Raw genomic sequence first — 14,014 nt, forward strand, 5'->3', positions numbered from 1 at the left:
CTGGTCTCGAGCCCCTTCAAAACTTCCCCTTTCATCGAAGGTTGGCTTAAATTGCGTTTTCGGAGCTTTAATTTCAAAAAACTGGCGGTGCACTAAATTTTAACAAAAGTCTACAATCGCGTTTTTAAGGTTTCAAAATTTCAAAAAAATTTCGTGGGGGGGGGGCACATCTCTCTCCTCCTTATATCACCATAGATCATCTAAAACTGCATTTTTCAAACTACAATTTTCAGATTTTTCCCGGGGGAGAGCCCCCAGACCCCTTTTAGTATCACAATCACAAATAATTCACAATTGGGAATGCGTGCTTGAAGTTTGCATTTTAAAAAATTATAGAACGATGACCCCGAGTCTCTTCCTCCCTAACATCACCATAGGTCGTCTAAAACTGTGTATTTCAAATAACAATCTTGAAAATTCCCGGGGTTGATCCCCAAACTCCCTCTTCTGAACATAATTAAATATAACGTATGGTTGTGTTGAGAATTTAAATTTGGAAAAATTATCGGGAGAGGCTATCCTGGACTTCCTCTCCCCCTTCCTCCCAAACTTAAAATATAGTCTAAAACTGTGATTTTCTACCTTCAATTTCGAAAAAATACAAGAAGGTGCCGTATATACTCGCGTATAAGTCGGGAAATTTTGTCTAAAAAATGAGATCAAAGGAAGGGGGGTCGACTTATACGCGGGTCAAATTTTCCGAAAAATTTTTTCCAATCAACGAGAGCTGGGAAGCTACGAGAAATGCCGATGTGCGGTTACAGGTAGTTGTTGATAAGTTGATCGTGTGAAAAAGTAAACTTATTCAAAAATAATAACTAAAAAAACCTAAATAATACACGTAAATAAAGATAATTTTATTCTTCTTTATTAAGGATCAAATCAGCAATTAACAAATATCGTGAAACGTATGAAAATATTTATCGTCAACAGTCACGCCATTCAGACTGAGAGTGCGTTCGACGAGCATGACCGGGAGCGACCGGTTAGTGAATCACGTGACAGCTAATGATCACGTGCTCAAATCAACCAATCAACTGCCTAGAATGGTAACCGCTGCAGTAACCGGTTGATCATAGAACGCCGCGGTTAGTAACTGGTTACTTACCGGTTTACCGGTGAGGTTCGTCGAACGCAACCTCTGATATCATTGACGATTCTGCAGCCGCCGATGTATACGATGACGCGGTGATGACGGAAGCGGACTTTAATGAACTTTTTTTTTGCGTCCGACTCGGAATCCGAGTTTGAAGGCTTTTAAAAATGTTTTCCTATTTAATTCCTATTTTATTTGTAAATAAATGTGTTCATTATTTTGAAATTTCTTTGAAAATAATTCGCGATGTTTTTGGAAAGTATGGGGGTCGACTTATACGCGGGTTTTAGATTTTTTCTCTGAAAAAGGGGGGGTCGACCTATACGCGAGTATATACGGTAGCCCTCCGACATCTCCTAATTCTGACAGAATATTATCCTTACGATTAAATTTATATTGCTAGTACTAAGGTCAAGTAATATGACTATCCCTGATAAACCAAAAGCTAAATCTTCTCTCTCTGCATATTGGAACATGCGTTTGAAACAATTAACGGGCCGCCAAAAGCGTACTCCCCTCCCCTCCCCAGTTTTTTTGACCTAGCGACGGCCCTGGTACTCTTTCCAAAATTTAATGACCGTGTCTCTTTTTCAATGAAGGGAACATCACAGACGGCATGGAGTTAGTGTCCGTTTCAAAGCTGGATCAGACGATTTGATTTCTTTTCTATTTTTTAAATAAATTTTCTGGAAATAGCACAATTTTGCATGATGAATGCGTGTGTAAAAATGATGAGAGGTAGAGAGGTCAAAAATGTTTTATTGTTTAATAGTTCTGACCAGAATGCTCTAGTCTTCCGTTGATTCATTTGCACCTCGACAATCTTCGGGCGCAACTGATTTATTAGGCACACCTCGAATTCTTTAGTTAGCCACGCCTCCTCAATAGCTCATGGAAAAATGTATATTCATTTTCTCAAACTTATGTTTTATTCGAAAATCATGAAAAACTGTTTTATTTCTCTTCTTTGGTGTTTGTAGTTGACAATTTTTTCGTAAGAAAATGTAAACATGCGTAGAAAAGATCAGTAGATCAAAGTGTGCTGCCCAGGCTCAATGCGCCCGATCGTGTTCTACAACATATTGCGCCCGACGGAGTGTTAAGAACTAGTTTTTGAAGTTTGTGAATAACATATTTTTTATCCCTCCAATTGACAATATATTTTCTTCATTAACGAGCTTAAGCTTGAAGAATTTTTCTCCTTTCACTTTACTCCTATCTTCTCTACCATTTTTTAAACTAATTGTTTCAATTTATCATTAGATTTTTATTACAACTTTCAGTGATGTTTGTTACAACAGTCTGTTCTTAAGGTGCTTAAACTATGTTTCGTAAATCATATTTACTTCTATATCTGATAAGTATAGAAGGATATTTGATTCATTTAAATTATCCAGTTCTGATTTTCGATGTGTGCTGAATAGCCAAATCCATTTTTGAGGATTTCCGAAACATATGTCACTGTGTCTGATCCATCTTTTTTGGATATGCAACTTCAATTTTGGAAAACTTCCAGGAGAGCGCCCCCCCCCCCCCCCCCCCACTGTAGCGCCACAGTAACACCCTCTTTATCATCAAGAGTCATCTAAAACTGCACTTGTCGAACTGCAATTTTGAAAAATTTATAGGAGAGAGTCCCTGATTCCCCCCTCTTTCCTTAACATCACACACAAGCCTAGAATTCGCGTTTTTGGAGTATCAATTTCAAACAATTGCCGGGGGAATGGCACCCGAAATTCACCTTCCACTAACATTATCCATATCTATCAAAACTGTGTTTTTAAAGCTACAAATTCGAAAATTCAAGTGGAACACCCCTTTCCCCCCCCCCCCCCCTCCTATTCTCATCAACATTATTCAAAAATCGTGTTAAATTTGATATTCTGGGCTTCAATTTCGAGAAAATTCCGGGAGAGCTTCCGAAAACTCGTTTTCTTAACGTCACAAAGGTCGGCTGCAATTGCGGTTTTAGAGCTTCAATTTCAGAAAACTACTTTTCCCCCAACCATAAATAGCGTTTTTAAGACTTTAATTTTGAAAATTTTCCTGGGGCAAGCCCTAGGATCTCTTCTTTCCCTAACATTACCACAAATAGTCTAAAACTGCAATTTTGAAAACAAAGGAAAAGCTCTCTTTCACACAACATTAAAACTATCTATAATTGTGCTTTTAAAGTTTCAATATTGAAAAATTACCGGGAAGGGCACACTAAACATCTTATCCCCCAAACATCACCGGAGATCGTCTAAAACTGGTTTTAAAACTTCAATTTCGAAATTTTCCGGAGAAGAAACCCCTGAACACCCTATCTAAGTGACAATAAAATAAGATTCATATTTTATAGATTCATATTGCATACATCTAGTAATGACTCCATCCCAAGGCAGAAAGTTGAATCCACTCTTCCTGTCATTGTTCATACGTTTGAAAAAAAAAGAATAAGGTGTAGCAAAATTCAGAGGTACCCAAAACTTGTTTACTCAAGGTGCACATTGTAAAATTTGGGAAGGCAAGGCAGGTAAACAATACAACAATATTTCAGTTCAGATGCTATTTGTTAGCGCTACCCCCCCCCCCCCATGAATTTGATTAGAAATTAAACACTCTAAAAACTTATATTTAACCCGATTCGAAAGCGAGAAAATTTTTTTGGGGGGGGGGGGGGGAATTTGCGCCATTGAGCTTGGGGGGATGGGCACACCTGTAAATTTTAACGCTAGAATATTTAAATAACAAGAGAAAAATCCAAGAACACAGAGTAGGCATAAATTGTGCTTATGCCTGCAAACTCTTTGCATTCCCGATATACGATGCTGTCAGAGCAAGAAAAGAAAATATATAAAATTATGAAAACAGAAAATATTCATGTAACTCTGTGCTCTTATTGAAAAAAAAAAAATTAATGGCAAATTTTCACTTTTCAAGGAACTTTTTTTATCCCAATATAATAAAAGAAGACTCATGTATGAATGGTGGAAGAATAAATAAACATACATTTTTATAACAGTTTTCATTATTAAAATATGTTAAAAGAATATTTTCATACCGAGGTTTTTATTATTTTTTTTTTCTTTGATAAAAAATGTATTCTAAGTGCATTAAACCAGGATAAATAATGTCTATAACAGAAAACATAATGATTTTCTTAAAACCTACCTGTCCTGTTTCTATAATTGTCACTGATACAATAGGTAAATAAATTACATGATGTGTAGCCTTTTCTTTTAATTTTGAAACAAAATAGCATTGATCTCTGTAATGTACATCAGACTTGTGATTAATTTGTAGATACTGTAAAATACTTTCAAATGAGGAAATTAATTTACAAAAATTTATTCTTGGTTATTTGTAATTAGAGACGTACCGAGTACTCGGTAACTACTCGGTCTACTCGGCCAATTTGCCGAGTACTCGGTACTCGGCCAAATTCTGATCAGATACTCGGCCAATACCGAGTAGTAGTTGCAAAAAATTGAATATTGTCCAAGACAGATATTAAAATTTATAAAAAAAAAGAGCAAGCATTATATTCTGCAATCATTTACAATTAAAATTTATAAGTCAAATATAACTTTTGAACTAATGAAGTTTGCAAAAAAGGTAAGTATAGAAAATATGGAATTTTATATTAAAAATGGATTTTTGCTTCAACCAAAAATTAGTTATAAAAATATAAAAATATCTTTGCTTAAAAAATAAAAGGAAATAAAACAACGTTAAAAGTACAGTGCAGGAATACTGCAGACACATGTTTTGGCGTTACAAGGAATTCTTTTTTCAATGCACAAAATGGGAGCTCGCGGATTTAAAGACAACAATTGGATTTTTTTGTCGAATGTCTTTTCATTCTTTAGCTCACATGTTATGCACTGAAAAAGACATTCCTTGTAATGGGGGGGGGGGGGGCAGAAACACGTGTCTGCATTGTTCCTGCACATTTGTTTTATCTGCTTTTAAAAATTATTTATATTTGGCAGACTAGAACTATAATTGATTAGTATACAGTGAAAACCCGCCTAAGGTACACCCCTCAAAGGCAGACACTCCTCTTATGCAGACAATTTTTAATTCCTCAGTTCCAATGCAAATAACATTCTTAAACCCCTGTCCTACGGACACCTCTATTGCGGACAAAAAAAAATTGTCCTGTTAGTGTCCGCATTAAGAGGGATTTTACTGTAATTTGTTTTAATTAAAACTTGATTAATCATACCTTTTATTTATTTTTAATTTTAAAAATAATTCTTTTGTAAAATTTTAGACACAATCAAAATTGTTTATATAATGCGTTATTAAATTTCAGCAGGAATTTAGTTTTAAAAACCATTATATGGACAAGGAGATCTATACTACTATTCCAATAAGTTCAATATTCATCACATGTGTGTCGATGGTTCTTCTTAAAACATAATTGGTACTTGGTAACTCGACCGAGTTGTGAAAGGCTGAGTACTCGGTATTCGGCCAGGTACTCGGCCAAAGTGCTACTCGGTACGTCTCTATTTGTAATTAATGTCTGAACTATCACAGTAAATTATTTCTTGGATTATTTATACCAAGGACCATTTGCATATTTTATTTTTTAAGATTTTCAAGCAATATTCTCCTATAAAAGTAATCTATGTATGAAGAAATGAAATTAAAAGGTTTTACTCTTAATTATTTAAATTATTTACAAAGAAATTAGGTACAGATAGATAGGGATTGCAATACCGGACCAAAAATAAAATACCGGTATTCGGTATTTTTAAAACATGATACCAGAATACCAGTACTTGAAATTTCTCAAATTGCTTCAAAAAATATTGTTTCGTTGCCACATTTCATAATTTTGTACAAAAATTGTATTATGATGAAAAACATATTGTGAACAAATATAAAATGAAGGAACAAATGTCATAATAGAAATCGATGCTGGTAAAACATAATGCATGTATTGAATTGTCTGTACGCCTGGAACTCATTTTGGTGCTCAACTTTTACAGTTGAAACTACTCTTTCTGAATTTACACAGGTCAGTGGTACTGTTAACAATGCATGATACACCTCCTCTAATTTTTATAACCTAAAAGTATTTTTATCTTCAAAACAAATTCGGTCTGTTGCATGTCATTTTTGGATAAACACTTTTGGGTGTGTGTTTCTATTTTTTTTTAATTTAAAGCTAGTTAAAGTTTCTTTCCTGAGAGACTATACTTTTCTAATATTAAACATCAGCTTGAACAGGAAGGGTTAGTGTTTACTTTTTATTAACCTTTTGGTTTGAAATTTATGATGACTTGACTTAATTTGATGATGTTGATATCTTTTATTCGTTTTAGCTTTCTTTTCAAAGTTCTTTGCAATTATAATTATGTAGATATCTGAAAATATCTTTAAATTTGTGGAATATATTTATGCTTTTCCTCTACGCAAATTTTCAAGGTCGTATATAATTTCTAAATATTATCTTTCCAAGTATGAAGCCAAATAGCGAGACGGCACAACAAACCAATACTGGTGCCAACAAATTATCATTTGTAATGCTAACAAAAAACAGTTTTTGTTAAAATTTAGTACAGTTGAGACAAATATTTAAGAAAAAAATCATAAAGCTTTCCTTCAATTGATGGTTTGAATAAATTATTCATTGGACAAAGGGGGGGGGGGCATTCAAAATTATATTGAAACTAACTTTCTCAAAAGGGAAAACGAGCGATCAGGGAAATGGAAAAAAAAATTTCATGGTGCACAAAATACTTTTGTTTAATGATATTCTCTTAGTTCATGCTTTTGAAGCTAAATCTTTACATCAAAAGATTGATTTCAGTTCTGTATCATGGGAAAATAATTACATTTAAAATATAAATAGATATTTAATAAATTAAGTTGAAAATTCTTGATTTAAAACTATTTTTAGCTAATACCGAAAATACCGGTATTTTCCTCAGCAAAAAATTTCTCAATGCCGGTATTCGGTTTACCAGTATTGCAATCCCTAGGTACAAATATGAATACAGTGAAGCACCATTTATGTTTCTCTTTTATATGTTTTATCAATTATACGTTTTAATACATATTAATGTATCCTGCTATGCATTTTTTCATTTGTACGCTTTTTTCATACATGATTTTCCTAAAATTAAAATGTTTTTCTTACAAATAGGGTATAAACCAAATACACCCTTTTTTTTGTTTTTTCAAAAAATCTGTTTTTTCCCCAACCCTGAAATTTACTGTTTTTTGCCCATAACTTTTTTCTAAAGAACAAATATGGTCAAACAATGTAATGAGATCTAAGTTGAGCTATCTCCTATCCATTAAAAAAATCATCAAAATTGGATCACTAGGTGAGATACTGTGAGTGGACAAAAAGAAAAAAACATACATACTGTATGAACTGATTAGAAGAAAAGTCCGTAGTTAGGTTTTTTTGAAGTCCGTAAAAAATAATTTTTTAAATGGTTTTTGCATGTAAGTTTCACATGATATTTTAATGAAAATTCTTTTTTTAATCATATATTAAAGAACAATAAATTGATGATTAAATGTTTGCACTAAAATTTTAAAACTTGTACAATTTCTTTTTTTTTTATTCATATTTTTAATACAATACATTCTGTAACTACAATGAACAAAAACCAGTTTTTTAAATAAAGAAGAAATGTATGATCCTAGAGAGGAAGCGTGCATGGCGATAATAAACTTAATCTTTTTTAAATCTTAGCTAGGATGTTTTAACTACAATTAAGTTCAATAACTATTAGTCTTATCTAGCATTATGTCCCCCCAAAAACTGCTTTATTAGGAGGAGGGGACTGCAACGTTCTAAACACCAATCATGTTTTCTTTTTTTATTTTTTGTTTTAAAAAATTGCTGTTGTACTTATTTCTTCAAGGATGTCACAAATGAAATATGAATTTTATTTTCAACTGGAGATGAAACACACTGAGGCATATATAAATATATGAGAATGTGTAACATTTTAGCATTTTGCTAACAGCTTAAACCCTGACAAAAACTCTAGTTTCTTAAGACAATTTTTAGAAACAAATTATTGGCATTTTCCTTAAGTCAGGTGTTAATTTAGTTTTTGATAATGAAATGACCCTATAGTCGAGAAGAAAATCTTCACAAAGTTGTAAAAGATTCATAAATATATATTTTTCCCTTCAGCAAATTAAACATATTCACTAATTGATTTTATTGATATGATTCTATCCTGTGTACACATACTGTTTTAATGAGAAAAGTAGCATTTTTAAAATAGTGTTGTCCAACATAAAAAATTATTTATGTCCAATGTAATCAATTAAATAAAGCATAAAGTTAGTAAGATGTGGAAAAAGTTTTTGATGCTAATCAACAATCAGTTTAATGTTAGTTTTGAATTTCTTTGTTGAATCTAGTTCAGATAATAATTTTTCATTACTGATGTAGATTAAAATTCCCTCTTTGTTAAATCTTCAGTTATTTTGTTGATTAGCCCAAAAAATATAGTTTTTAAACACGTAATCTTTGAAGTACAAAAGATAACTATTGAGTTAATGCTTGCTGTTCAATTAAGTGTATTGATACATAATTGTTAGTGCGTTCATATATATATATATGAATTCATATATATATTATACAATTTAATGTCACACTCCTAGGTAGCACAATGGCAAGTGTACTCAACAACGAGAAACACAAAAGAATATTAACAATGTAAATTGAAAACCATGTAAATAGGAAAAGTTGAATAATATGAATATTAAGATAAATAATAGAATGGGCAGTAACTGCTACGTTATCAAAGAGTTGGAGCAGTTGGCATATTATAATAATTTGCAGGTTTCTATAGAGGTAGGTAACGCACAAGTCAGTGAGTGTTTGCATTTTTATCAAATTAGCTAGAATTTACTTGCTTTTTTCAACTATGTGGTAGGCTTAGTATTGGTTGACATTAAAAGAGTATTATAAAAGGAGACAAGTTTTTTGATAATGCTGACATTTACTATCCCCCTCCCCCTCTCTGACTTGCAAAAAAAGAAAAATCAGAAAACTTACCCATTCTATTAGAAAAACATAAAAACGCCAAAATATCGGTCTTCCAAGTACACGAATTCCATGTCAGTTCTAACAGGTAACCAAAGGCTGTGCATCCAAGTGAATCTCCCTTGCAAAAGGTTTTGAGCGCTCATTATCATTCAAGCCATCCAATGGACCTGTTGCCATTCGTAGTTTTTTGGAGCGGAGACTATAATTGTCGATGTTTTATAACAGATTTCTTGAATAAAATAAAATGTAAAATTGGCAGGATAAAAATTGTAGTAGTACATATCCGCAGCATATTTAAAACATTGTTAAAGTGAACGTTGTTGTTACATATCTTTAAAAATCTGCTTAACTGTCCAATCATTATCTGAATAAAAACTTTCTTATGCAAATTGCTAAACCAATGTGGCCTAGCAAATTGCTAAACCAATGTGGCCTACTTTTTGCGAAAAAATTGAAATTATCCTTTTTCTCGTAGGTATCAGTGATGAGTCCAGAATTATCGATTTTAAAAGAAATATCGAAAAAAAAAATAGCGGATTGTATGTCATCATTGGCTTAATTTAATTGTAAACTTTGTGGGTAAATTAGATTGAATTTCTCTTCCAAGTTACTGTTGAAAATCAGGATGTCATCGATATATCTAAAGATATTGTGTTTTTTGTTATGTTGAACCGTGTACTTGAATTCATAGAAAAATAGATATATAAATTGGCAGCCATGCTAGAGTAATATATGCCAATTACGTGAACCTGTTTAAAAGTAAAATTATTGAAAGTTACGAAATTATTGAAAAAACAGAAATGGCAAATACTGTCAAATTCTTATCAATTCCAAACTCCTCACCAATATGAAAAGTATCAAAGTTTTAATTTCCATCGATGATTTATATAAAACTCGGTTAAAACTTTTTGATACTTTTCATATTGGTGAGGAGCTCGGAATCAATATGAATTTTTAAAAATAGTCTCCGCCCAAATAACTGCGAATGGCAACAGGTCTATTGGATGGCTTGAATGATAAGGAGCACTCAAAACCTTCTGCAAAGGAGGCGTTCACTTGGATGCACAACTTTCGGTTACCTGTTAGAACTGACATGGAATTGGAGTTCCTGTACTTGGAAGACCGATATTTTGGCGTTTTCATGTTTTTCTAATAGAATGGGTAAGTTTTCTGCTTTCTCTTTTTTTTGCAAGTCAGAGCTGGGGGTGTTGGATAGAACATGTCAGCATTATCAAAAAACTTGTCACTTATATAATACTCGTTTTTATGTCAACCAATACTAAGCATATCACGCAGTTGAAATAAGCAAGTAAATTCTTGCTAATTTGATAAAAATACAAATACTCGCTGATTTATGAATTATCGACCTCGATAGAAAGCTGCAAATTATTATAATATGCCAGCTGCTCCAGCTCTTTCATAACATAGCAGTTACTGTCCATTCTATTATTTATCTTAATGTTGTTATTGTGCAACTTTTCCTATTTACGTGGTTTTCAATTTACATTGTTAATATTCTTTTGGGTTTCTTGTTTAGTACATTTGCCATTGTGCTACCTACCAGTGGTGACATTAAATTGTATAATATATATAGTATACATTTAATACTATAGCTGTATTTGCATTGTCTAAATGTAGAATATTTTACTTCAAGTTTCAATAATTATATATATTTTAATTTTAGAGAGCCTCCACTTCAGACCCATATGAAAAATGTGTATTCTTGTGTAGCACTCTCCACTCTAGCTGCAGCTGTGGGCAGCTTTGTACACTTATTCACTGGAATTCTATCGGTATTTTGCTTTTTCATTTGTGATTACCATTCAAGTCTGTTGTCTTAAAAATGTTTTGTGCTAAAGTTTCATGTAAAAAGCTTGTCCAGTGGATGCCGGTTAATTGAATCAGCCGCTTTAATGAATCAAATCGTCAAAAACAGAACATGTTCAGCTTTATTGAATCAGCCGCTTTTTGGAATCAAAGCTGTTTAGAACAAATGTGATTCATATAAGCGGCGACCACTGTATATGATAGTTACGCATATAGCTTTCAGCACTTATTTGTCTTTTTAAATGAAGTTTTTGATTGTTACGAAATAATAATGTGAGCTTATTCTCTACTTAACATTTCTTTTCTGCAATATTTTATAGCCAATAAAATAAATTGGGGGGAGATTATTCGTAATATCATTACTAAACTTAGTAAATGTGACAGATTATTGAATATTTGAAAAATTATGGAATTTTCTTACACTGTCCCTTTATGTAAACAAATTGTTAATATTCTTGACTTTGCAAAAGAAATTTTCTTACAGACTAAGTAGTGTTCTCCCAAGTATTTTTTAAGAGGGTACTGCTCAGTGCCCCTGTTAAGCTAACTTAACCTAGGATGTTATCTTTAAACGCATTTTACTCAAAATTTGAAAATGTCCGCTTTCATCCCTTTGCCTCTCATTGCCTCAGATATTTCTTGTGCCAGGTAAGTACTGCTATGTATTTAGTTATTACTTGTACTTCTAGGAAAACTCATATGATACAGCTTTTTAGTTGAAACATTATTTTTTTTATCTGAATTGAAAACCTGCAAACTTTGTAATGTATGTAATTCATAATATATGGGCTTTAATGAGTCTTCCCTAGGTTGAGTCTTGTCTCTTATCCCAAGTGATTTTCAAAGCAGGATGCTGAAAATTTTGAGCAGGAATGTTATCCTGCCCTCGGTTATAATGAAGTCTTTTGGCTCATAAAAGAGCAAAATAGTAATGTTATTTGTCTTTTATAGGGTGGATTGTTAAGTTCTCTTGGATCTGTGGGATTCATGATTGCACTCATGAGCACACCTGATGATGGCAAAAATACCAAAAAGAGATTGGGATTTTTATTGGCGTTTGCGTTTCTTTCTGGTATGTATAAAATTGAAAAAAATCTTTTCACTTTCTCTGTTATTGTAAAATAATTTCTACGTATACTTGCACTCAAAACATGGTCAAAATGTTTTTCATATTTTGTATTTTTGCAAATATAATATGAATATTTATTGTGATTTTGCAACTGCAATCCATCTCCTAAGAGTAGGGTTGTCCTGTTTTTTTTTCAACCTGGAGAAAAAATATGGAAAAAACTGCCTGGCCAAAATATAATTTTTTTCATTTTCTCCACTTTTAAGTTGAAGTGTGAGCTTCTCAATGTTTTCTTCTTTTCGGGGAGTTCATTGAAAAAGAAATGTTATTGCTTTAACAGAGTTGGGATAGGTTTGATAAGACTACAAAAGCAGAGCTAGATAATGTAGGCGTACGTCATGCGCGGATACATCCGCTGACCTGCAGATCCATCGCTGCGGAGTTGCACATCTTCCGATAATCGTTAAAGTTCGTACTCTTTACTTCTAATTCGTTTTAAATTGATATTCTTTATTTAGATTGTAAAAAATATTACCAGATAGTATAAACACCCGCACTTTCAGTGGATGTATTCGCTACTGGCACGCGCATCTCGCGATAATCGTTCAAATTCTTACCTCTAATTTGTTTTAAATTGATATTATTCAATTAATTTGTAAAAGTTATAAATGGATAGTATATACATAAGCACGTAAGGTGGATACATTCGCTGCGGGTACTTGTTTTTGTCCCCTCCCTCAACAGAGCATTTCCAAGAAGCAGCGAATTTCTAGTTTTTCCTTTGTTATCAGAAATTTGAGTATCCTACTGATTTCTTGACTAGACAGCTTAAGAAGAGAAAGGTCCTACCAATGTATGGTCAGCAATGGACATATAATTCCCAAATATATGTGAGCTTACTTATGCAAAGATATCTGCTAAAAGAAGCTTAGTCTTAAAATTTTGAAATATAACTTAGGTCTTTGCATTGCATGAAAATTAGTTCCTTGTAACCTCAAAGCGTATACCTGCAATTTTGTGCTTTATAACGTTGTTTTAGTCAACTAACTTTCACAAACTCTTTTTATTTCTTATTAATTTTCTTTTTTTTTTTAGAATCAACCCCCCCCCCCCTTTTTTTTTGTGATAGACAATTATTAGCTTGCAGATACTTTTGAGTTGCGTGCACAGATACTTTATATTTTTATCTGACTCTGTACAAAAGCAAGCTTACGTAACTTGGTGCCAATAACCTATTACACCAAAAAGAAATAAACATGAAGTTCAAACTTCAATTTATCAGAGCCACAGAATAAGTTAAGTGAAACTTGTGCTTGTTATGATATTAAAGTAAATTTAAAGATTTACTTTTGTTTTGGTTCAAATTTTAATTCATTATCTATAAGATTTCACTTTTGGATTAGAACTTAATCAAAACTACTTGTGGTATTCTAGGATTTTTAAATTAATTTTTTTTAATAAATAAATGTGATATATATATATTTTTAAATTCTAACAAGTTTTATTAAGTAGAATGACACAAACATTCACTATTTTTATATTTTTTAAATTAAAGTATGATTTGCTAAAATTAATAGAGTATTTGATTTTAATTAAATTGTTGGTGGTTTTTATTTATGAGGTTTTCAAATATTTACTATGAGATATTAATCTTTTCTTTTTCTAATAATAACAATTATATTATGCAATCTATATTGTAATTCAACTGCGTTGAACTACAAAACCATTTTGTTGATTTTGATTGCAGGTGTTGATTTGACAGTAAAAAAAAGCCTAAAATTTGTCATACCAAACTGTAATCAACATTTTCTTTTTACATTTATCAAATTATAATTGATATACAATAATTTTGTTTTAATTATGTGGTTAATTTCAAAATATTTTTTTTTTTAATGAGTCAATATATGTACAATAAATATTGCAATAGTTAGAATTTAGTTGAATTATGCAACATTTATGTTATATCATATCAATAGTTTTACATAACAAGCATATGGAAAGT

The 14,014-nt window shown here is 32.0% G+C and overlaps 1 protein-coding gene across 1 annotated transcript in view; it reads left to right on the forward strand.

Annotated features, from left to right (window-relative positions):
- The window catches only part of LOC129226767 (probable Bax inhibitor 1), a 63,164-nt gene that overhangs the window by 36,003 nt on the left and 13,147 nt on the right, over positions 1-14,014 (forward strand). Inside the window, exons 3-4 of the mRNA XM_054861397.1 lie at positions 10,801-10,909; positions 11,895-12,015. Of these exons, the coding sequence (XP_054717372.1) occupies positions 10,801-10,909; positions 11,895-12,015 (230 nt within the window). The remainder of the gene's footprint in view (positions 1-10,800; positions 10,910-11,894; positions 12,016-14,014) is intronic.

This window comes from Uloborus diversus, chromosome 7, assembly GCF_026930045.1.
Source record: "Uloborus diversus isolate 005 chromosome 7, Udiv.v.3.1, whole genome shotgun sequence".
Lineage (NCBI taxonomy): Eukaryota > Metazoa > Arthropoda > Arachnida > Araneae > Uloboridae > Uloborus > Uloborus diversus.